The sequence below is a fragment of the Prinia subflava genome, chromosome 2 (assembly GCF_021018805.1).
Source record: "Prinia subflava isolate CZ2003 ecotype Zambia chromosome 2, Cam_Psub_1.2, whole genome shotgun sequence".
Taxonomy (NCBI): Eukaryota; Metazoa; Chordata; class Aves; order Passeriformes; family Cisticolidae; genus Prinia; species Prinia subflava.
In genome coordinates, this window is record NC_086248.1 from 54,198,722 (window position 1) to 54,224,159 (window position 25,438).

Here is a 25,438-nt window from a genome sequence, read left to right on the forward strand (position 1 = left end):
TTTCAGTATTTCAAAAGTTCAAAAGACTTTTGATGATGATCACTCGAAGAGGTGCAAACTGACCTCTGCTGAATTCTGAATCCCATTCCAAGTATACATCCCCTTAACTCAAAATTTCTGAGCCTATTTTCAGACTAGGGGAGGAGAACTGAATTGCCTGCACGTGGACACTGTTCTAGGGCCTGGGTACACATATGCAGTTTATGCTGCAGTCTTTCTGTAGCTTATGACATTCCTTTGCTATAAATGTTCTTATTATAAAGACTCTTCATAGCTGAGGTCTGTGGACACATGGAATCTATTTTCTAAGGAAAGAAATTATTCTACATGTACAAATGCATTAATACAATGCCTGTAATGATATTTGTTGGCCTAATCATGACAACACTGATGTCCTGTAATTCCTTACTGCTTTAATAATTCTTCAGATTCACACTTCCCTAATTAATGGACGACCTAGTGCTGACGATCCATCACAAGAATTACTGGAGTTCACCTCTGCTCGCTTTATTCGCCTGAGATTCCAGAGGATACGGACACTAAATGCTGATTTAATGATGTTTGCACACAAAGATCCAGCTGAAATTGATCCCATTGTTACAAGGAGGGTAAGTTCTGGCAAGGCAGTAGAAATTCTCTTACAATTTTAAGTGTTGTACCTGCATTGTTTGCCATAGGAAATTCTGAGATTATGATTACCTGTTATCTTTCAAAATCCTGGTGTTGGAGAATTCCCTGTGCACTCCTTCTCTAGAACAGAATTAACAATTTAACCTTTTCTGCTTAATGGTGGTATTAACATAAACACTCGGTTTCTTTGCCTGCAAATATTTGGAGGTAGGTATTTGGTGAGTATTTGCTATTAGTATCTCTTGCCTCTTCTACTCAATCCTTTGTTACCTTTCAAATGTCTTGAACACTCCCTTTGAATAGAATTTCTAGTTGTACTGTAAGTAATGTCAGGGCTTGAATGCAACATTTCTGGTGTTTTCATATGATTGAGGGTAGCAGTAAACATTTTGAGTATTGCTTTAGCTTAAAAGTATGAATACAGCATTTAAACTTGCACCATATCCATACTCTGACCTTCTGTACCATGCCTTGTGTGTGCACACTGCTATCTCTTCTTTCTGCAATATTCACTTCCTTTCTAAGCCATATCTCCCTGTTGTCCTGCTGATCAAATGTTGTGTGTTATTCTTGTCTTCCTCTGATTTTTCTACTAAGCATTTCCAAAAACTGGTTTGGGAGATATATAATTTTCCTTTTTTTTTTTTTTTTTTTTTTCCCCTCACTTCCTCTTCCTGTTGGTCATCGTATTATAGTGCTAACCTAAACTTTTCAAAACAAAAGTAAGTCCTGTTATTAAGGAGTGAGGGGGTGGGGCGGTGGAGGAGAAGGGTATGATTATTCTTGACTTTAGTTAATATCATTTGTCAGTGATGGATAAGTGACAAGAAAAATTGCTTCTTCTGTTCCCCATTTCTGGTTTCCATTTCCTTATCTAAATAGAGAGTGCTGACTATTTCTGAAAGTTTGGAGCAAGCCATTTTGTTTTGAATTACAAACCCAGATTCCCTTCTAGTTGAGTGCAGTTACTGCAACCTCACTAAGTATGAATGTTGTGTTTATGTAAAAATGGACATTTAATAATCTGATTCTAAAAGAATAGAAATACAAAGTTGAATTAGCACTTGCAAAATTACTCTAAATTCATGAAAACTGACTGCAGGACAATAGACTGATTTCTCAAACCAGCAAAGACCTTCTGTGTGGCATCTCTTCATGAGACTGTCCCCAAAGGATCAAGGAGCAACTAAAACCTGTCACCCTTGTCAGGAAACAAAGGGTAGCCACAAATTACACACTTTCTTTCTGCTGGAAGGTTAACTAGGAGTGACAAGAGTTCTCATTTTCTTTGATAGATTTATTCATGATCTGATAAAGAGGTTGAACGAACACTGTAATAGCAAAATTTGCAAATAGCTTAAGTTTTGTTTGATAAGCCAGCTGTGAGCATGTTGCAGGACCCTTGCTGAAACAGAAGACAATGAATGAGATTCACTTTTCACAGGCTTTGTAATACAAGATTATAAATATCTTTCTATCCCTCTTTCTGCTTAGGGCTCCTAATCCTCATGAAAGAAAAAATAGAAATGGTCAAATGGCAGAAAAACAGGTCAAAAGTACTTAAATCTCAGTAATAAAGACTGTTTCACGATCATTCAGAAGGTCAAAAATGAAAAACAGTTCTTCTTGCCACAGTTCAGTGAATGCCCAAATTAGACCCAGCTAAGGTGAACAAAGGTGTTTCATAGGTTTTTTTCCTAGCTTTTCTCCTCTTCCCATCATCATGCCTTTTCCTTTTCATATTTTCTGAAGAGAATAAATTCTATAGCATTTGACTTTTCATTATCCCATGTGCATATAGCCTTTTCTTATTCTCATGTTTTTGTATGCTGTGTATAAATTGACATGGCTTTTGTGACTTCAAACAAATGGAGCTGTGCCAATTTACACCCTTTCTTTCACTCATCCTGAATCTGTTGATCGAGACACGGCTTGGATTACACTGTCTGCTGTATTTGTAGTAGATCAAAAAAGAAATAAAACAGGACCTGACAGTTTTGTCACAAGAAATGAATTCTGCAGTTTGGCACCTGCATTTTAGAATCCACTTAGCAATTCAATTTCTGTTTTGTCTTACAGTATTACTATTCTATAAAAGACATCTCCGTTGGAGGCATGTGTATATGTTCAGGCCATGCAAAGGCTTGTCCACTGGATCCAGTGACCAATGTATGTATTTTTTTATTTTTTTTAAAATGTGCCTTATTTATAGGGTGGAACATGAGAAAAAAAACCAAACCTGATATTGATGTTCTTCAGAGTTCTGTGAATTTATGTCTGTTTTTCACCTGGAGGAACAGTCAGAAGCAGTGCCAGAATGAAAAAGTGCTAGCAGCCAGAATAATAAACATTCATACAGTGTCAGCAGAGGCTTTCCTGAAATGAAAGAATAGTTTTCAGATAATATTGGAAGTATCCTAGGAAAAACAGAAATCTAGGTTGCACTATGTAGCTGTAGAAATGAGTACTAACAGTAATTTTTTTCTTTCTTGATATTAATCAAAATGTTTCCTAAATTGCTGTCAAATATTTAATTGATGCTTGCAAACACATGATGGCTCTAGAATGGTGCATTGGCTATGTAGGAAGTATCAACTGAATGATCAGTTAAGCTGATCTTGAAAATCATGAGCTGTTTATAATATCTTTCAAGTTGTAACTTTTTTTGCACGTAATCATACAATCAAAATATAACCAATATAATGAATATAGAAATATAATTTGTTACTGATTGTCCAACTTTGTGCACCCATTATCACTAATACTGGATTTCCTATTTACTAATATTACATGCCACAGTGTGGGATCTCTGCATGTACTATTCACTAAAGTAGGAGCTTTATAGGATTTAACTGAAAATCTTATTTGTATGTGACATTAAGCCACTATGTAAGAAATCATTTAAAGAAATGACAAAATCTGATAGAGAATATATTTAGAGTACTAAGTAATTTCTATGGATCCTTGTAAAAAATGAGCAAACTCCTTGGTTTAACCCTTCTGAGAGTTTTCTGTAATGGTATGTACAGCAAGTGTTGAACTATCGTTTCAGATGCCCTTAGTGATGAAACTGTAGCATTGTCTCTGTGCCATCTGTTAGAATCAGGCCTGCCTTGGAAAATAAGTGCTGCTACTGAAATTAATACATATTTCAGATAATTTGGCTACTAGATAAAATAAAGCCATTTTGACAAGTGTAATGTCCTGTTTTGCAGGACATCAAATGCATATTTGTTGTCTGACTAGTATAAAAAATAGCATAAGTAAAACAACTCAAGCCAGAAGAAATTTGGATGTTTAAGCTCTTCAGGGGTATTTTTTAGACTTAGCCATGCCAAAATAGGCTTATAAATATTGTGACTGTATTTGTTAGCAGAAAGAATCTTTCCCTTAGCATTACAAGGAATAACCTTGCTGGAACTTACTGACATGCTTTTTTTCTGAAGCAGTCCTTGAGTTAGGCTTGTTTTGCAAGATTTATGCTTTGTCCTGTGAGCCATGGAGTTTCTCTGGCTTTCTGGTTTGACCTTGTATGGCCTCGCAAGGACCACAGAGAATCCTCTTCACTAAATAACTATCAGGAAGGCAATTTTTACTTCTTATTTCTCCAAACTGCAGGGGTTTTTTAGTTTTTTCAAGCTGCCTCCGTGGCTCAGGGAGTTTGGGTGTTCCTTACAGTAATATTTTCATGCTGGTGGTCTTGTGGGGAACTGTAAGGTGACTGAAAGACTGGACTTGTGCTCATCTATTATTACTTTAAACACTCCTGCTATCCCTCCCATAGAATTAGTTACACAGTTGGACGGTTACATGATAAGTTGACTTATCCAATCAAAAAATAGTGACAGAGTATAAAAAAAAGACAATTTGTATTGGATCAGCCAACAGAATTGATTTCACTCTGCAGCAGCAGAATTGCTGCATTGAAGGGAAAAGTGGAGAATGGCTCACTCCTTCAGGGATCAGATCAGTTTTCTTGTATCCAAGGGCTACCTGTACTTTGTTTGTTTGGGCTTATTTGTTTGGTTGGGGAACTTTCCCATCCTTCTTTCTTTATCCAGTTGGAATTAAATTCTCCTGCATTCTTAGATTCTCCTTAGATTATCTGTTAAACTATCTCCCTTCACTTCGTGGCTGTTTTCTTCAAATAGAGCTATAGAATTTAAACACACTTGGTGAATGCAGGACACATAAATGAATCAAAATGAATAAACAAACGAATTACAGAGTAGAGCCGTTCTTAATGTTTTAATAATTTCAACTGGAATGCATATTATGTACATGGACAGATTCTTCAAATCATCACATTGTGTAAATATTTGGTTTTTTTTAAATTAGAAATCCGTCTGTCAGTGTGAGCACAACACATGCGGAGAAACGTGTGATCAATGTTGTCCTGGTTTCCATCAAAAGCCTTGGCATGCTGGCACTCTCCAGCATAAGCATGAATGTGAACGTAAGTTGAAAGCAGTACAGAGGACAAAATTTATTGCAATTGCTACTGAAAACTGAAATTGGGTCCTACGTGATTTTGCAGTTAATTTGGTTTCTAACCACATTGGTTTATGAATAACATTTGATGTGATGTTATTCACTTAATTGGACTGACTTGAAAGACTTAGCAGAAAAATTACATGTAGAGTTGTGGATTTATTGAACTCAGAGTATTTTATTGTAACATGGTGATATTTGAGGAATGCTGTATTAAAAAAAGTCTTGTGTAGTTTTTACAATCATGATGGTTTTGTTTAGATAAAACAATAGGGCTATATCCTGGTAAATAAAAAAAAATCTCTTTACAGGTTTTTCATTATATGAAGCTTTACTGGTACGATTTCTGTATAAATGGCACTTTTATATGTTATGATGTTCATCTTTGCTGAAACAAAATATTTTATGTGTGATCAAAATGCAAGTTGAGTCTGATTTTTTTAACAGAAAATACAGTGTATCTAGTTTCCCAACATGGAATGAAAACATACCTTGAATATTAACTTCCCACAGGGTGGGAATTTGATTTCCAGATTTATTGTAGTAAGGGCAGTTATAATTGAACTTTAACATCTTACTTCCAAAGGTCACATACCACTTAAATTTCTGAACATAATAAAATCTAATGCTCCATTACACTATGTTTATTCATTTGTAGGATTTCATCTATAATTTTACCAAGAGTGATTAAAAATAAATAAAAAGGAACAGATATGCCCATATTTAGAGCAGGCATTGCTTATTTGTCTCCTGTAAAATTTGGTCACAGAGGCCTCTGTTTTAGTTGGGACTGTGTCTGCACTGGGAAAGTATTATGGAATGAAAGCAGAGTACATTTAATTTCATGTTTAACATTTAAAGAGACACTTCCACCCTGTTCAACTCTCAGTGAACTGTTGTACTGTCTTGATGGAAACAGTTCCCTGAGATCTGGTTCAGATGTTAGGGGAACACTTCCCCACAATTTTGACAAGCTTTGAATTTCTCTTTATGATGAAATGAATGTTTTAATACCACAAGGAAAGGGACAGTAAGCTACCTTATTTTCACTGCAACAGATTATTATATTATTTTTCCTGTATTTGGACCTGAAGTCTAGAGTTCACATAGAAATGTCAAAAGAAGATTTAAGATTGGGAATCCTTTTGTTCTGCCCCAGTTCTTATATGCATATGTGCAAGTGAGATGTTTTTTGGATGTCTTTCAGCTTTTATTTGAATTACTTTAATTTACTCACACCATCATGCTTGTTGTGCGTTTTCCTTACAACCCCTCTTGTATTTTAATTTAGATTACCCTTTCATGAACCGTATGTGTATGCAACCACCAAAAGAGTTCCTAGCTATCAATTTAAACAGGAAAAAAAAATCAAACAAACGAAAACAAACCAAGAACATCATAATTAGACTGTGTCTGTCAAATTCTGTACTTCCCAAGACAAAATATTGAGGAGAAAAAATATACAGAATTTCAGGCTCTCTTCGTAATGGGACCACATTGCCTTTCACAAATGAAGTAGTAAATGAATATTTGGATGTGCTTTTACAATATACACAGAACCAATGATAAAATATTGAACACCCCTTTTCAATACCTCAGTAACAGTGGGTCATCCTCAGTGGGAAAGTATTTGCCAACACTTTCCTTCTCTTTTAGCATGCAACTGTCATGGGAAGACTGAGGAGTGCTACTACGATCAGGGTGTGGCAGACAGAAATCAGAGTTTGAATATCCACGGGGAGTACCTTGGGGGAGGAGTGTGTGTGAATTGCTCAGGCTACACCAGTGGCATAAACTGCGAGACCTGTCTGGACGGCTACTTCAGGCCAAAAGGGGTAAGCGCCTGCTCCCGTGTCCCTGCACCGAGAAGCTCAGTGTTCAAACCATCACGTCAGCAGGGCAGCAACTCACATTACTAAAAAGAGTTTGGGCTGCTGTTTTGTGGATGTTAACTTCCAAATCTGACAGTGCAGCAATTGCTTTTCACAGCTGGAAATGTATAATGTTAACTCGGAGAAGTAGGAAAGTGATTCGTGTTGATACGAGGGAATGCACTTGAGGTCAAGGGCCTCCAGCTAGTATTTAAATTTAATTTAAAAGAGGATGTGGTCCTGTAAACAGAACTTTTGCCTCAATAATGAATTTCAAGTTTTGTTATCAAAGTTCAAAGAAATATTGCCATATTTGATATTGATGAAAGAGAGACTGTAATTTCTATTTTTTAAATGCAATGTAGAATTAATAACCACTGAAATTCCATAGTGTTTCGTGAATGTTTTTAAATTTCAGTACAGTGGAAATTGCTTTTTTGTATTCCATTATATAAGACTGTATTTTCATCTAAGTGGAAGCTGTCAAAAGATGAATCTTATATTAGGTTGTATAGTCAGTATGGTCATTCCTGTGCTTTAGACAGCTACACTATTAGTGTGTGCTTGAATTGCTTATATTTCATCTGTATATTTTCAGCTGAGTAAATAATGGTCTTTAGTCTGATCGGCTTTCAATCCTCTAAGAGAAAACATCAGTAATTACGTTTTCCCTGATAGACTAGATTTAGCCTTACAACTTCAGAAAAGGTGTATTGAGAAATGATTTCTTCAGGAACAGGTCACTTACTTGATTTTTTTCTTCCATTTTCAGTTATCATCCAGCTAAAAGGGATTTGATAAGTATGTGTGTGTTCATATAGTATATGCATAGTATGTGTATGTATCTAGTTCATGCAGAACTTCCAATTTATATTCCTGGTATGATATTAGACCAAGGTTTAAGTTTGGTTGAGGTAACCTCTCAAGAGCAGTAGGAAATTGTTCCATTGTTTAATGTTCACTTTTCTTCACTTACCTTTTTGCTGTCTTACTGACTAACTAACATTAGTTAATATTTTGAATCATGTTGATCAGAACAACTGATCTTGTCAATATTACTTTAGTAATGCTTTAGTAAATGCTTAAAATCTACTCCATTGCCTTTGTTGATTTTAATTATATAAGGTTCTGTTACAATCTCTACGCCTGGTATTTTTGTAGTTGAAGACATATTTGCATCTACGTCACTACGTATTTCTGAATAAAAATCCTAAATGTAACTTTAATAGAATCACAGAACCTAGAATCATTTATGTTGGAAAGGACCTCTAAGATGGAGTCCAACCCTTAACCTAACACGGGCAAGCCCAGCACCAGATAGTGTCCTTGCATACCACATCTACAGACTTTTTAATTGCCTCCAGGGATGGTGACTCCACCACTTCTTGGGACAGTCCTTTCCAATGTTAGACAAGGCTTTTTGTGAAGAAATTTTTCATAATATCCAATCTCTGGTGCAATTTGAGGTCTTTTCTTCTTTTCCTAGTCTGCAGGGACTAAGTTTATCAGCTGTCTCATTTTTGTTAAAGTGTAAGCCACCTACACAGAAGTTGTTCTCTCTTACTTTATATTTAAGACTTAAATAAATGTTTCCAGTGTTAAGGCTTTTTTTTTTCTTCTAACGTTCTTTTTTCTTCTTTTTTAGGTATTGCCAGATAACCCAGATCCATGCCAGCCTTGTTCCTGCGATCCAAATGGGTCTTTAAATGATACTTGTGTCAAGGATGAGAAACATACAGAAGGAGGTAAGATCCCTCAAATATAGGGATGTTAAAATGAAGTTCAGCAATGGTCAAAGAAATACTGAATCACAAACCCAAAAGGTTTGGTTTTGGTCTGTTGTGGTTCTTTTTATAATTTTACTCATGTAAACAGTAATCCAGGTGCATAGTTTTGATTTTTTTTTTATTATTCTATTATTTTAATTTTATTTTTATTTTTTTGGTAACTCATATTCCCAATTTGTTGAGGATTCTTTTAGATTCATGGCTGGGAAACTTGTGTATGTTTGGAAGAATATCCCCAGTGGAAAATATTGAAGAACTTAGAGCTTTAAAGAACGTTAAAGAGATTTCTTCTTTTACCACAGAGATTAAAACTCATGCAACAGTGATGTTATAATACCTTTTCCTATATAAGCATATTTTCATTTGAAATACAAAAATAATTCTTGAAAGGTATTTATTTGCTGTCTGTGTTATTCATGTAGGATTACAAGATGCTTACCACAGCCCTGTAAAAGCTGTCTTCACATAGACATTGAACTGTTCATTGGGCTTTGGAAACAGTGAATTGCCCTATTTTTTGGTTCTTTCATTGTAAAACATCCCAAAATACTGTAGGAAGATAGCAAAACTCAAGGTCAGTTCTTAAAAGATTTATAAATTGGGCTAATTACAATCTATGTAGCAGTCCTTTAAAATAGAGATCAGTGGAACATAAAAGCGACGTGGCAGAGATGCAAAACCAGGGCCCATAATCTACTGTAATAACCAAGTACTGACTGTATCAGCTCAATAAAATGATACTGATTTACTGTCCCAGTGGCATCTCTGGTGGGTTGACCTTGGCCAGCTGAAGCTGCCCACCCAGCCACTCTCTCACTGCCCTTCTCACCAGGACAGGGGCAGAACAGAAGATGAAGCAGCTCGTGTGCCAAAGTAAGGACCAGGAAATCATTTTCCAATTATCATCCTGGGCAAAACGGACTTTACTTTGGGGAAGTTAGTTCAAGTTATTGCCAATTTAAATAGTTTTATATGGTGATAAACAAAGACAAATATTAAAAATACACCTCTTCCACCACTTTCCGTTTTTCTCCCCCAGATTCAACCTTGCCTCTTCATTCCAGACCCCTCCTCTATCTCCTCTCCCACTACCACAAGTGATGCAGGATGATGGCAGGCGGAAATTGTAGCAGTGGTCATAACAGCTCCTTTCTGACACTCCTTCCTCCTCACACTTTTCCCCAACTCCAGTGTGGGTGCTTCCAATGGGCCTACATCCTTCACGAAAAAAAATTCTCTACCAACAGTTCTCTATGGGATGTAGTTCCTTCAAGAAATATCCAACATTGCATGTGTGGATATCTGCTCCAGCCTGGTTTCCTCCAGGGGCTGCCGGGGTGTATCTGCTCTGGACCTGGAGCTTCTCCTTCCACTCCTTTCCCCTCTCCATTCTCTGACCTGGCTGGCTGAGGGGCTTAGCCGTGTACCCTGTTGGGAGCTGGCTGTGTCTGGCACAGAGCAGCCCCATCCTTTTCCTCATAGAGGCTGCCCTTGCAGCTCCCTCCCTGCTGCCAGCACCTGGGCATGGATGCCCAATGCAGCGTATCACATGGAGTGATATGAGAGACAGGACGAGCAGAAGGGAGGAGGAATCCCAAAGCTGGGAAAAACACAGCAAGACTCTCCAATGACTGTACCAAACCTGTGGGTGAGACTTAAACAGGTTACAGATGACAGACAATGCAACAAAGGAACCTCTCAGACTGTGATATTGAGATGGGGAATGATTAATTCAAAAAATATGATGTCCCACTTGCATGTTACACAGCTGCTTGGTCTCTCACTCCTGCCGCTGCTGCAGTCTCTTTTTTCACACCTTCTTTTCTGGCCCCTGATGTGGGTCATCCTCCTGGGGCCCGGCAGCTGATCAGCACTTAACAGGCTAACAGCTCCTCTCTCACAAGAAGGGGAAAGCAAAAAGATAGAGACATTTTTCCATCTTGTTTGTCAGTAATGGTGTCCTTAGGAGCTCTCAAAATGTCTTATGCCTCTGAGCTTTCAGCAGATCTAAGCCATCTCATAGTTGCTTTCTAAATCTGCTTGCACTTTCTGAATCTAAGAAGGTGGTACTGTGATTTGACACCTTGTTACATCTCTTTTTGCCTTTTTAATGCTTCTTTCTGGCTAATTCTTTCCTTGCTTCATTTCTGAATATCTCTAGGAAGAGAAATAAGCTCCTGTTTGGATCATTAACCATGTCTTTCTAGAAAATCAAGAAACATGTCATGCTAACATGCTGAAGATAACATCTTGGATTTTTTTTCTGCTTTTCCTCCTTTTATTAGAGGAAGCCAGTACTGCTCATCTGGCTCCAGACATTCAAAGAAGCTGTTGAATGCTCTAGTTTCTCCAGTTCCGAGAACCAGAGATTTTTTGTTCTCTTCACAAAATGAAAACTCTCATCTTTTTCTGTCTTGACTGTAACCAGCTTCTCCTCATCTTCCTGAAACCTAACTCACGCTGCTGCAGTTGGTTGGAGGCCTGTTGCTTTGGAGCATGTTAGAGTATTTTTGAATCTCTGTTGAATCTGATATTTGCAACACATAAAGAATTTTTTTTCTTTATTCCTTTCTAAACTCATTGATGACTCCTGTTTCCAAGTTATTTACTGTAGAGGTTATTCTGTGTGTTTAAACTATTTATTCTCATACGTGACAAGCACAATTGTTGTTTAGATAACTGCCCTCATGTATGGAATTCCCTCTCCAAAGTAGTCCATACATTTGTTCTTGGGACCAGTTGTCTGTGTCCTGCCCAGTCTTGGAAGTCTAGTGGGAAGTAGACACTTTGCACTGTCTGGACAGTAGCCAGAGGATAATTTTGGTATCTATCTTATTGTCTGTTTTAAGACCACAACAACAAAAATAAGCCAGCTCTACATATATCTGGGCATCACAGCTATTCTACCTTCAATGGACTTTCTCTTTGCTCTTTGTTCTTACTGCTTATTTTCCTTTTTTTACTTGTACTAAATAAGGTTCCAACACATAAGAAAAACTGTTTACTGCTTGCTCATTATGTTTATAGTTCTTGAACCAGTCACATATTTGTGACTGTAATGCCTTATTCAACAAAAAAAGACACAATAATGCCGTTGAAAGGAAAAGCCTTTCTAATATTCCTTTTAAGAAAAGATTTCTGTGGTAACAGAAGAGGTTGTTTTAGAATCAAGAGCAAGTCAGGATATAATTTTTAGCATAAAACTATCCTGAAAGCAGATCACTTCTTCCCTTTTTTCCCCTCTCACATTTGTATTCAGTACACTGATAAAATTCTTTCTACTGCGTACTGCTCACCCAGGGCAGCAATTGAGTTTGAAGCACTGGTGAGTGTTCATAAAGGAAAGGGTGGAAAGCATGATCTGTCTGAAAGAATCTATCTGTTCACCAGTGAACCAGAATGAACATTCTGGGTGGGTTGAAATACGTCTTAAGAGTCGCTGGCTGGTTGTATGAGGATAAATTGTTTGCTTGGTGTAGGATGGGAATATGCTTTTTAAATAGGTGCTAAGTAAATACTTTGAGAGAGTAAAAGGCATTAAACTAAAATGGAAATATGATAGTGAGGAGCATCACTGTGGATACAGAGTCACTGTGAACAGTTCTCAAATAAAATAAAGCTGGAGGCTGTACATTCTCCGTTCTTGAATACAGTAGGTAAGCAGCAATTAAAATGCTTTTTCCAAAATGGAAAATTGTAGCAAATACTATAACTGGTCCATTGATGAAATGCATCAAGAGGATTTAAATGACTGCATCCTGCAGTCATAATCAGGTTTTGCTAAATAAGGGCATAGAGAAGCTGCATTATAATATAGCATTCATTGTTTCAGGAAAGAAAGAAGTATTGTTGTATTTTATGTATTTTTCAAAATTTCCATTTTGATATCTTTGCTCTCATGTGTCTCAGTCAATAGTCTAAAATCAAGTATTATTATTGCTTGTAAAGTGTATTTTTGGGTTCGAATCTTCGAGAATGTTTTTTAAATATTCTTTCACGGCAATCCTATATTATATGTTAGTGAGAAATATAAAAAAGAGAAAATTAGGATCAATAATAAAATAAAGTGATGAAGATGCCTCTAGGTTTTGTAACTGAAAGGTAATAATTCTGAAACTGAATTTTTCCATCTGTATTCAATTTATCCTAGTAATAGCTAACTTTGACCATTGCCGATATTGGAGTTTTCCATACAGAAGTGAAAGTCCAACCATTTAAAACTACTCTGTATTCCAGTAATTAAGGCTTTCTCCATGAATTGGTACTCTTGTTTCAAGTTCTAATGACTAGATTTTAACAAATAGCCATTTTACTTGGCTCTCAAGCCTGCAAGAACTGACCAATTAGGAACCTGGCAGTTTTGTGACTCAGTCTTCAGGGCATGCTATCTTATTTTCCCCTATTGCCTCTTTATGTGCAATATAATCCCAAAGACAGATGTTTATATTTGCTGAAAAAGTCTGCAGACACTTTGAGATAAGGAAGAACCAAACATCTTGATCTTTATTCAGGCTTTATACTGCTTTGTTCAGCAAGCAGTCCTACTGACTTCCATGAAATTATTTTTGAAATTTAAACACTGTTGAACAGGAGTGAAAACACAAGAGGCTGTTCCTAGGATTCCAGGTTTTTTAAGGGTCTGGTTCATGCTTTTGCATGCATTTATTTTTGTGCAGTTTTGAAAGACTGCTAGGCTAGGGAAAGCTAACGGGTAAAACTCATATTTCAAGATGACTCATCCTCTAGGGTGCATTTTCAAAGCCTCTGTATGCTGAAAGACAGACAGAAACTGATAATATGCAGGGAGAAAACAGGGAATAACCATTTCGTCAAATAAAGGCCCCATTCAGACAAGACCTATGAAGCCACAGACCAAAAGCAAAAGATGTCCTTCTTCTGAAATATCAGTTAATTACAGCAAAAACAAGAGACAGACCTGAAACATCTACTCTAAATTGAAATGTAGTTAGACTGTAGACATAATGTACATTACATGTGCACTACAGCAGCCTCATCAAAAATAGCCAGTGGGGCACTGAGAGGAGTTTACATGCTGTGTAACACAGGGAGAGCTGAGATCTCACAAGGGCTGTAAATAAAAGAAGGCATGTAGCCAAATCAAATACACAAACTACCTGTATCAACAAGTGTGAGAGCTGGAAAAATGTATGACAGGTAGCAGTCCCCTGCCTTCCTCTCTCTCATGAGAAGTGTAAGGTCTCTTCATAAGCAGTGTGCTGAGGTTATCTGTACCTCTATGTCATGTGTAGGAGTGGGGTGAGCTGGGCTGGTGACCATGGAGTTTTCAATACCTGCATAGAAGGGAAGAGCAGGAGAAGGGATGGTTCTTGGGGAACTAAAAAATGGATGGAGTGGGCAATGGAGGAGAGACTATAGATTTAAATGAGTATTTGGGAGCTCCATGTAATTGAATTTAAGCTTACTGTGAGACTTGGTTTGTGGAATGAGTTCCTGAAGCTTTAAAATGAGGTGGGCTCATTTCGAAAGAGTAGACTTGTCTATGTCTTTTACTGCTGAACCCTGGAGTATAGCCAGCTATTTTCATCTGGAAGGAACAAAAGTTTCTCTGTTCCAGACTGTCCAGTTAGGATGCATTGACCCAGATTACAAGAGCTTGTGTCCTGCTGTGCTGTGGGGACTTGATGGTAGCTGTTTCAGAGGAGAATAACTCAGAAATTTGAGAATCAGCTGAGCCAAAGGCATCAAAACCCATGGAGCACATCACTTTGAGATACTAAGTAAAAGAAATTCTATGCACTGAAATTCTGTATATAATTAGGACAGATCAAGAAGGTGACAGTTGGTATGATGTGCTGCAGATCAAAGAGGCTTCAAGGTTAGAGTAGACAGATTGAATTTCACCTCTGTAGAGATTAACAGATAATATAATTTAAAACTCCTGTAGGTGGCTGCTTCTTCAAATAGCTAGTTAGAGAAGCCATAAAAAGGAGAAGCACCTCTGGATTTATGCATGAGGGACTGTTTTAAAACTCTCCTCCTGAAGGGCAGTCAAATTCAACATACTTGTAAAAATGAGAAAGTCTCCCTGAAAAACAACTTAATCAAAACAAGGAAATCTATAAAATGAAAATAAAAATTAACAATCCAAGACTTCTAATGGCAAGCTTAGGGTTTATAGACTGCATATTAGGCATTCAGAGAAGATGCATTTCTCTGGTTCAAAATTATTGAAGCAATGCAATTAAGCTAACAAAAGAAAAAGATACATCTATTTAAACAACAGAAAGAAACTCACTGACAATCACAAGTTATTTCTAAGTGAGGATAATAGAAAAGAATATAAATTATGACAGATTTAAGATAGTCATACTCTTAGTAATAAATACGCATATTTTGTGGAATAATTTGCTAAATACTTAGGTATTGCTAAGAGGTACTTTTTCAGATAATTCAGAATCAAACAGACTGCTAGAGATTCAATGCAGTAGGAGTTTATGGTTTAGATGTAATCAAGTTATAAATTGACATTTCAAGAAAGAAAGGGACACAGCAGAAAAGCTATATTAATTCTTTTTAACAGTGAATAGAATAATTCAGGGAATTTCCCACTTGTGAGTCTTCATTCATGGGGACAAGTCAGAGGAACTGCCTCAAACAGAAGTGTCAGGTTTAAAGCAAGCTGGTAAATGCAGAATCAAAATTTGTCAGGCATATAGCATAGTTATCCATGGCTTCAGGATGAGTTGAGTAGTTGAAAATTGAGTTGCTTGAGGCATTAAATATAGCTTATAGTATTTTTAAAACAGATATTAATGTTAAATAGACACTGTTTATCGAAAAGTAAGACGGTGTTCCAGGAAGCTAGAATCAGAAGGTCTGGTTTTTGTTCCACGGAAATCACTAGATCTGCGATAAAGAATTTATACCCTTTCTGAAATGTGGCAAAAATGGGCAAAACTCACGACTAGGGGTTTTATGTAGAGGACAGTCTGCCTTATAAATCAGTTTGAAGGATTAAATGAATATGTGAACAAGGCTCATTTGATTAATACTGTATTTTGATTTTCAAAAGGTTTTGACAAGATCTTTTACCAAAATCCTCAAAAGAAAGGGTAATAGAATAAGGAGAAAAGGTTCTTTCATGGCTTAGTACTTGGTTAAAAGAATAAATGGACCATTTTCATAGTGATGATCAAAATGAACTGTTGAAAATATTCATATTTAACCTGGAGAAGGGATGAGTAGGAAGGTGACAAAGTTAGCAAGTACAAAATCTTTCAGCATAGAAAAATGAAAGAACTGCAAAATGTTCAGAAGGATCTCAAGATAGTCAGTGGCTAGGTAGTAAAATAAATTATGAATTTTTGTAGCAATTACAGGAAAAGTAGAAGACAGAGAAAAGTAGTTCTACTTGTACAGTGATTACAGTGATTTCTGAATTAGGCACTATCAGTTGTTAAACAGCTCTTGGAATTGCCTTGGACTGTGCCTCAGGTCTGTCAACTCAGTTCTGCCTTGGCAGTAGTCAAAAACATCAACAGGGCCTTAGGAAATACTACCATTAAAAAAAAACCCAACTGAAAAAAAATCATCAGAGAAACCAATCAAATCAATCTACACTATGCACTCCCTCTTCAAATAACTTATTAGAACTGGAGACAGTACAGAGGACAACAGAGGTTTTCGGCCATACCAAGCAGCTTCTGTGTAGAGATATTGAGGAGTTTATGGCATATGATTTAAAAATATCAGGATATGATAGATGTATACTAAAATCACAGATGGCAAGTATAAAGTGAATGGTTACTTGTTCTTTTCTATGATATGACAATTAGATGGCAATAAATAGGCATTTAACACACATTAGTGTTTTCTTTCACACTATACAAGGGTAAATGTGAAACTCCCTGCTAGGGAGCCTTATAGATTCTGAAAGTAAAAGAGAGTTGGAAGGCCTTTCCATGAATTAACGGAGTAGAAGGTTTTCAGGGACTGTTAGATGCAAAGAAGTAGGGATATGTTTCAATTTTCAAGATTTCTAATATGCAGTTTTCTGGAAACTCAGAATTCAAATCACTGTATCACTTGCCCTATTCTTACATTGTTCATTCTAGCTTCTCTCAGATGACTCTGAGTTATAGCTGGTGGTGTGAGCAACAGTGAACATCCCCTTATGTTATACCTACCAAAGGTGTTGCTTTGAGCACTCTAACACAAATATCTGACAATAGTAATGACAAACGAAATATATCTCATGTTTTCTCCCTCTTTCCCTAGATTTGTTGCCTGGTTTCTGTCACTGCAAGACTGGCTATGCAGGAGAAAGCTGCAATCGATGTGCCTTGGGTTATACAGGATATCCTGAGTGCCTGCCCTGCAACTGCTCCCTTGAGGGCAGTGAAAATGATGACCCCTGCATAGGTCCCTGCATCTGCAAGGTATGGATGTTGAATTCTTCTGAGTCATAGAAAGATACTATTGATACTGAAAGATTGCATTAATGCTCTTTTATTATGCCAGAGTATTCCACTATCCTACCTAGATGTGTTAGTATCTATGTTAGCCACTTCTCACAGAACACTTGTTCTTAATCCTACAAAATCCTACGAGGTCTTGTGTCATCTCAGAACTCACTGCAATCAGCATATTTACCTAGGAGCCTGCTGCCAGTCATACAAGTCCTTAGAAATCTGTAATGAAGGGATATTTTCAAAGCTGTGAATTGTTTGTTTCAAACTCCATCCTCATCTACTCAGAAACTATATGTTTACAGTATTGTGGATTCTAAACCCAACCTGTAAATGTGATTTAAAAAGAGAAAATGAAGTGAACTGATGATCTATTAAAACAAGAAAGTTGCCTTTTGGGAGTAATCATTAGCGATACATGATGTTCTTTCCTGCCTTGAGATGGTTGTTTAAAAATCTCTACCATGTTTAAAAACAAAATTCTGGAGGATGAATTTCTTAATTTCTGGGAAAAAAATATAAGAAGGTTTTTCTCTCTGTGCCATTGGGTATCTCCTTCAAACTATATCTTGATATTATATTGAAATAAAAAACATTTTAAAGCGCTTGCGTCTGCTTATAAAATACCTTGTTGTCAGAAAAGCTTTAGAAATGGTTGTGCTTTCTAAGTCACAGTCTGGTAAGTGACCATGAATATGCTCTAAGGACAGCTCACTGTACTGTGGATCAATTTTTCTGTACTGTACTTGCAGGAATTCCCTTCCAAAATTTAGTTAACAGAATCAGTCACAAATGAGAATTTAAAAATACTTACATGACATTCTTAAATACATGAATGTACAAAAAATGCTTCCATCCCATGCTGCGGGCACACACAAAGCTCTGGTTTGACAGCTGAACAGCTCTGAAATCTACTCAGAGAATTAACCTTATCCTCACTTTGTGTTACAGACACATGCTCTCCGTCAGGAATAAAATCATCCATATCATCCATTTCTAATAACTTAGTTATCAAGTCTAGAAGATCATAAGAGGGTGATATTGCTATGTTCTATCTTGGAATGGAGCTTTGATGAAGATGTATTATGCTAAATACCGGATAAATACTGCTTAATGGTTCTTGTGATGTTATTCATGTAAAGCCAAACTGACCTGTTAGTACACTCCGAGCAAAATGAGCAAATAAGGAATAGAAGTAACTGTTCCTATCCCAGAGAGTTCTCATTATATGCATTTTTCCCTCAGTGTTCATCTTTTGTCTTCTTTGTGCTCCTCCAATCCCTTTTAAAGTGCCTGTGGGAGAAAAATGATACCTTTTGTAGATAGCTGAGATACAGATACATATACATTTAATTTCACTAGCAATCTTCGAATTCAAATCAAAGCAGAATATGGTCAAAGGGACACTGAAATCATCAGATTAGTTATGCTCCATATGAAGAATAAAGAGAGATGTCTGGTTAATAGCAGGTCTTAGAAAAATGCTTCCCTTCTTTTAATCACATCTTTCAATTACCTATGATGAGCTGTAAATTTGCTAAAGATAGTTTTCTTGCAGAGGAAATTGCTGAAAAGCAGTCCTAACTGTAAGCAGCAAAGTACAGCAGAGTGGGCATTAGATTGTTGTCTTTACCACATTAACTAGAGTAAATTAAAATACAGAAAAGAAGGGGGCAACTATAAATTCCTTTTTTCACTAATTATTGCAACCTTATGAAGGTATGTGGTCAAAGTCTCATCTTTGGATAGCTTACTACTGCACTGAAAACTATTAAGAAATACATGGGGTTGCAGAAGCATTATTTTATTTGCTGGGGGATAAGTTAGAGCTCCTTTCCAACTCTTGAGTTTTATTTATCTATAATTCACTCAATTTACTGCCTGCTCAATGGAGTTCTACAGTTTTTACTCACAGATGACGTTTGTGCCTGCAGAGTTGGCAACTTTGCATTAAAACACGTTTGGTTTGCAGCTCTCTTTATTTTCCTCTTCCCACTCTGTACACACTAAGCACATCAACACAGTATGAAACTTTTGGGACCAGTGTTCATAGCTGTAGTTTCTTAAACAATGGGTAAGAGTATCTCTGTGCCCAGATGTTGCCCACATTATTATTCACATGAAGCATGAGTAACCAGCTGATTTTGACATAACCCTGGCGGTAATGTGCATTGATTAAACCCAAGGTTTCTGGTGAAAGTGTAAAAATGCCAGTCTTGAGGTGAATGAAATGTTGAAGTTAAATGTAATTGACTCATAACCTAGAGTTTTATTAAAGATATTTGTGGTTTGTTTAGTAGTCTGTATGATATTATTGAAGAGGAGCATAAAGCACAGCAGTAGTGACAGAGCAAAGATACTTTGCTACACATATTGTTATTGTACAATTAGTGGTGAAAAAATTATTACATTTTCATTGCAGCTCCCTTTTGCAGGTCGTTGCCCCTTCCTACACACTGTCTCTATTTTCTCCTAATTCGTGTGCTATTCTTTCTTCTCATACCTCTACTTGCTTTGCTCTGTTTCTGCCAGGTTTGCTACATCTTAACCAGGAGGCTATCAAATGGCTTTCAGTGACTTTTCTTCAGAGCTGTATATTTTGAGCTGTCTTAGACTACCCAATGTAGGCAGGGGTTTTGTAGTGTGTTCGTTCTCTGCTCATGTAGAGTCAACAGTTCAGTCTGTGTGCATTCCACAGAGTGCTGTCTCCAGGGTTAAAGAGACTGTATAATACCTCTGAGAGGGAAAGAATCTTCTGAGCTCTGTGGGGGGAAAATACAGGGTTACTAAGCCAGCACCATATCATGAGCCTCCTGCCACACACTCCATGTAGAAAACCTAGCTTTAATTTTGCCTCTAGGGCAAATTGATTTATAGTGTAAGTTAGTACGATTTCATGCACAGCATAAGCTTTTTATGAAAAATATAATTACAAAATGCTAAGTTTAGAATAGCTCATGTATATTTAGTGCCTGTCTTCCTGGAGGGAAAGAGTTTTCAAACCTGGCTGGCAAACACATGTAGTTACGGAAAGAAGAAGTGCAGCCCATTTAGCACTTGTATTTATTCTGAATTCAGTTATTAATGACAGATCTCTGAAAAACTGATATGCTGAGTGATTTGTACAACTACTGCCACATACTTGTAGTTTGCATCAGCTGGATGTGCATGGATTTTGTCAGCCCTACCTACATACTACAGCTGGATGTGCATGGAATTTGTAAGCCCTACCTACATACTACAGTTGTTGAGGTTGCAACATTGTGCCATACTTCCTTCACTGCTGAGACTCTCCAGTGTAAAGGATATAAACTAGATTATTACCTGAAATTTGCGATGTCCATTCATAGAGATGAAAAAAGCCAACTCTTTTAATGTCCAAAGTCCATGTCCTATTATTTACATGCAGCCACCTAGCACCTTTCACTGTGTGAAGGATTTGCTTCTAACATTCACAAATAAGGAAATCTTTCCCATAAATGTTTTTAGAGTCCTCCTGAAGAATAAAAAGCCAGTGATCTCTAATCCTCATCTCTGACAACTGAAGTGATACTCTAATGTGCCTTTCCAGGAACTTGTCGAAGGAGAAAACTGTGACCGCTGCAAACCAGGTTTCTTCAATCTTCAGCAAAATAATCCTGAAGGCTGTGAGGAATGTTTCTGCTCTGGGAAAACAAACATCTGCAGACACTCTTCCTTTACCTACAGAAGTGTAAGAAAAATCATACCATACCAGTAAATGCCATTGCTTCGTGGTTTTTGTGTTGTCACTAACCACTATCACTATGTTTTTTCTTATAAAATCATGCATGTTCCTTATGGGTCCCCTTCAACTGGAACTATTAATAAAAGCTTTAAAATTTTATTATATTTTTCATTTATCTAGAAGAAAATGCTTGTAAGCTTTTTCTCTCTTCTTTGTGAGAAAGTTCTGAAATAGAACAATTAGAACAGTGAAAAGCACAAAAGAAGCTATAACAATAAAAAATGAAGCCATATGCAGAAACACAGTCCTGAAATGTGCATACATAACCACTCCTGAGTTAAATGCACCATATCCATAGGGCAACCTCTTTTCCAGGTAATTATTAAATTTCTAGACTTGAAGTAATTAAGAATTTGGAAACAGTAAATGTACAACACACAGTTTAAGTAAGAAAAAGGAATGCCTTGCAGGGGACATTTTGAATGCATTTCTTTTTTATGCTGCATTCCTAGGAAAGGATGTGAGAGGGAGATGAACCCACGGTTCTTATTGGTACTTTAGAAAAATGTCTTTAGCGTGCAAATATATTCTAAACTGTAAGTTAGTTCTCAAAGCTCAGACACTGATGCCACTGAAACGAATGTTTCCTACATATTCATGCCTGAAGATTGAGTCTGGGAGATGTGCTCCAGGTCTACTAGATCTTGATTTTGGCCATATTGTTATACTGGAAGTCTTAAGTAACGTATGTCTAATGTTCTCATTTACATGCCAGCAGCTGGGAAATTTTCCATTCCATGGCTGAGTTCATTTATTGTTCTGCTTGTATCCGGGCTCCAGAAGCCATCTTTGTATGAACAGTGTGCTCTTCTCTGATGATTCATTTCTAGTTATGGATTTCATAAATTCAAGTTCTGGTGCTTTCCTGCACCAAAAAATACAAAAATATAAAAAGTATATTTGGCCTTGTTGTAAGGTTTTAGAATTGAAAAATATTATAAATTATGCTGCCTACATCAATCCAAAAATGTATACCCATTTGTCAGCTGATCTTCTGTACAATCTGTGACTGATATTATTTATTGAAAACTTGCGAAATATTTGTAGATATTCTTGCACATGTGTTTGCATGATGGAATTTCCTTCTTGCTCTGGACCATGAAACACAGAATGCAAATACTTGCAGTTATTTCAAACAGAGAAGTTACACATTCCCAGGCATACACAATAAGAAATGCTTGCTGTTATTACTTTGTGTTTTCCTTGATACCCACACTGCTATTAAACCTGATCAGTTCTTTTAAAAAATGGAAGAATGAGACACTGTGACTATCAAAGTGATTGATGTCTTGATTCTTATTGTAATGTAGGGGGTTATTTATTTATTTTCCTATCATTTTAGATAGAAGACATGAATGGTTGGTATCTGACTGACTTACCAGGTCTCATCACAGTTATCCCCTTGCAAAAGAGATTTGATGGGCATCAGCAACTTAGCATCAGCAACGTGGCTGCGCAAAAAGTACTGCCACAGATCTACTATTGGAGTGCACCCAGTTCCTATTTGGGCAACCAAGTAAGTGCAGGTGGTACTTGCCTAAACACTAATTTCATTTATTGAGAAAAAAGGTAAGGCTTTGAAGGGGAGTGGAACTGATAGAGGATAAAAATTGCAAGACCAGAAAAATTGCAAGCAGAAAGAAATCACCTGTGTGGAGTATGCCTGTGAGGCAAAAAGTTAGGTCGACAAAATTAACTAAGTATCTTCACCCTTGAGCCCTCCTTGGTGTCCCTGCTTTCAGGTGTTTAGAGAAGTCCAGCTAGTTCACAACATTGGTTTTTGAATGAACTAGCTGGTGTGTGGTTCAGCTTGGGCTGTTCTCTTCCCACCTTGTCCTCTGCTTTGAAAACCAGTTCCCTCCCCTGCTTTTCAGAGATGCAGGTTGTGTATCAGATGTTGTGGGGGTGTATTGCAAAACTTTTGTCAGAAAACTTGTGTGTAAGGAGTTCTCTGCCCTGAAACTCAGAAAATGCTGTTGTGAGCTTTGTGGCAGCTCTAATGCATGTATTTAAGTCTGCAGGTATCTAAGCATGCATGTACACACATATTCACACCCCACAAGTTAATACCAAATGCAAAATACTTTCATGTAAATCTTTTTTTTTCCAGAGAGTAGAATTAAAGACTGAGTCTTAAATGTGAAGAAAGCTTAACAGATTTCAATTTCCTGTAACCTTTATTATGCTAAAACTAATCAGGAATGGTAACGCTGATGTATTTGAGCCCATTTTCCTCTGTAATCTCTTCAGGCTAGTCAACCTTTTATTTATTTATTTCTTCCTGTTGGCTGAAAATCAACATGACATAAGGTAAGTGAGCACATTGAAGCTAAATAGCATCATTCCGAAGAATTGGGCAACCTGTTCATGGCCTATAAATTGTTAAAGAGAGTCAGGCTCGCTTAGCTGGGCAAGGGGGAGTTTCTTTTGTAGTATTGCATGTCTGGTGAACTTACCCTGAAATATGAACTGATACTTCTACTGACAGAATTTCATCCTGCTTCTAGTCAGTAAGCGAAATAATCGTAGGAATATGCACACATTATTTGAGTGTGGAAGATATTTTTTCAGTGTAATTTGGAGGTCCTTTGTGGTTACTGTCAGATATCGCTGTATGAATGAAGCAATTTGCCTTAATAACTGAGCCATATAAATTTTTGATACTACAATAACACTGAAAGCACTCAAATTACCACAGTACATCTTAACTGTCATGTTGCATCACGTAAACTGTAGTCGTAATGATATGCCTAGGCCAGATGATTTATGCTATGGAAAGGGAAATGGAAATAGAATATTGAGAGTCCTTATTTGTAAACTCAATAAAGCATTTCTCTAAATAGCTGAAACTGAATAAAACCAAATAGCTGAATCTAGATAAAAACATCCTTTCTTTAGAATAACTGCTAGCTATAGAATAATTGGTATGTCAAAGCATGCAAACTCTTTAAGAATTTTTGTCTTAAGAAACACAGAAAAAAGTTGAGGAAATCTTTTATCGAGATGTACACTTCTTTTGTAATTTATAAATCTTGTGTCACAGAAACCTGCCTCTCCTTTATATTGCTAAAATTATTGCTCTTAAATAATATTCCGCAAAATAAAATTGAATAAAGAGAGGAAGTAACTCTTCTGCATTTCCTTGTTGTCAAATAATAGCTTGAAAACCTTTTATCAAATAATTCTTTTAGTATGAAGTTGGCATGTCCTGCGTGTGCCTCCACAGTGTTGATAGACATATGTGTGCTATCTGCTTGTTTTGCATCCATCTTCATCTTTCTTTTGGAGGAAAAAACATTATAAATAGGATGCCCCTGTGCAACCTTTGGCTTTTTCTTTTTCATCTAATTCTGGGTGACACTAGGCTGTGTGATACTGGTCTTTTACTGTGTCTCAAAGGAAACATTCTCAATAACAAGAGGCTGTAGATGGTACAGGATTCTTGTTTATGTCAGAGTAGGACAAAAATGTGAGCAAATTACTTTAACATTACTATGCCCTTTTAGTCTTCTAAATATATGTGCTGCTACCAGAACTTAAATTTTGTTGTATAAATTCAGGTAATTTTTAAGAAATCCATGTAATATGCATTTGAACTGAAAAACTGAACAATGTTTTTGATGCAGAATACATTTGGGAATAATCTGGAGTAAATTAATTTCTAGAAATAAAATACCTACTGGATAATTTGAGAGAACAGATTTAAAATGGCTAATATTAAGGTTTTAGTAGGTATCAAAGCAGTTTATATTCTTGCCTGCCTACCTTCTCATAGCCTACTGAACTAAGGATTGCAGCAATCATGAGGACTTGTGCTGTGTTTGTCCTTCTAGTATCTGAAAAATTGCATTATTCTAGAAACTATAATTACATTTTACATATTTGTAAATCCTATTTTCTTTTAGTTAGCAGTTTCTTAATTTGTTGTGACAATGGATCTGTAAGTTTCCTTTAAACATGTCCATGCTAAAATATTTTATGAATTTGTCTGTAAGTGTTATGGGTTATAGTATGATAATAAAGTTAAAAGTAAATTAAAAAGTAGATACCCAACTCAGCAGGATAATGTGAAATGCTTGTTTCTTTAAAGTCAGTGCAGAAGGGTGTGCAGTAATTTGGAAGTCTAACATTACCTATATACTCTTCCTCTTTTATGCCTCATCAAAAAGCAATTTGATAATTTGTATGATGAGTAGAAGCTTGTTATAAATAGACAAAAGTAAACATGATATTCAACATGTCTAAACATATGACATCCCTCCTCACCCCTCCATGACACAAAAAGGAGAGGTGGCTGAGGCCATTTGGAATTCTGTGAGGGAACTTCCATCTTTGAGTACATGCTTTATTTTTTTTCTACAGCTGCGAGTTTTATCTTCCTTTCTCTGCCAAGGGCCAGCTTTAATGGTGGTGAAGGTGGAGATTTATCTTGCCTTTCTCAGA

General features: G+C 36.7%; 1 protein-coding gene across 1 annotated transcript in view; it reads left to right on the plus strand.

Annotated features, from left to right (window-relative positions):
• Positions 1-25,438, plus strand: part of LAMA2 (laminin subunit alpha 2) — a 337,526-nt gene that overhangs the window by 120,905 nt on the left and 191,183 nt on the right. The window contains exons 5-12 of the mRNA XM_063389975.1: positions 429-608; positions 2,710-2,799; positions 4,969-5,086; positions 6,778-6,956; positions 8,638-8,737; positions 17,039-17,199; positions 20,801-20,941; positions 22,338-22,511. Of these exons, the coding sequence (XP_063246045.1) occupies positions 429-608; positions 2,710-2,799; positions 4,969-5,086; positions 6,778-6,956; positions 8,638-8,737; positions 17,039-17,199; positions 20,801-20,941; positions 22,338-22,511 (1,143 nt within the window). The remainder of the gene's footprint in view (positions 1-428; positions 609-2,709; positions 2,800-4,968; positions 5,087-6,777; positions 6,957-8,637; positions 8,738-17,038; positions 17,200-20,800; positions 20,942-22,337; positions 22,512-25,438) is intronic.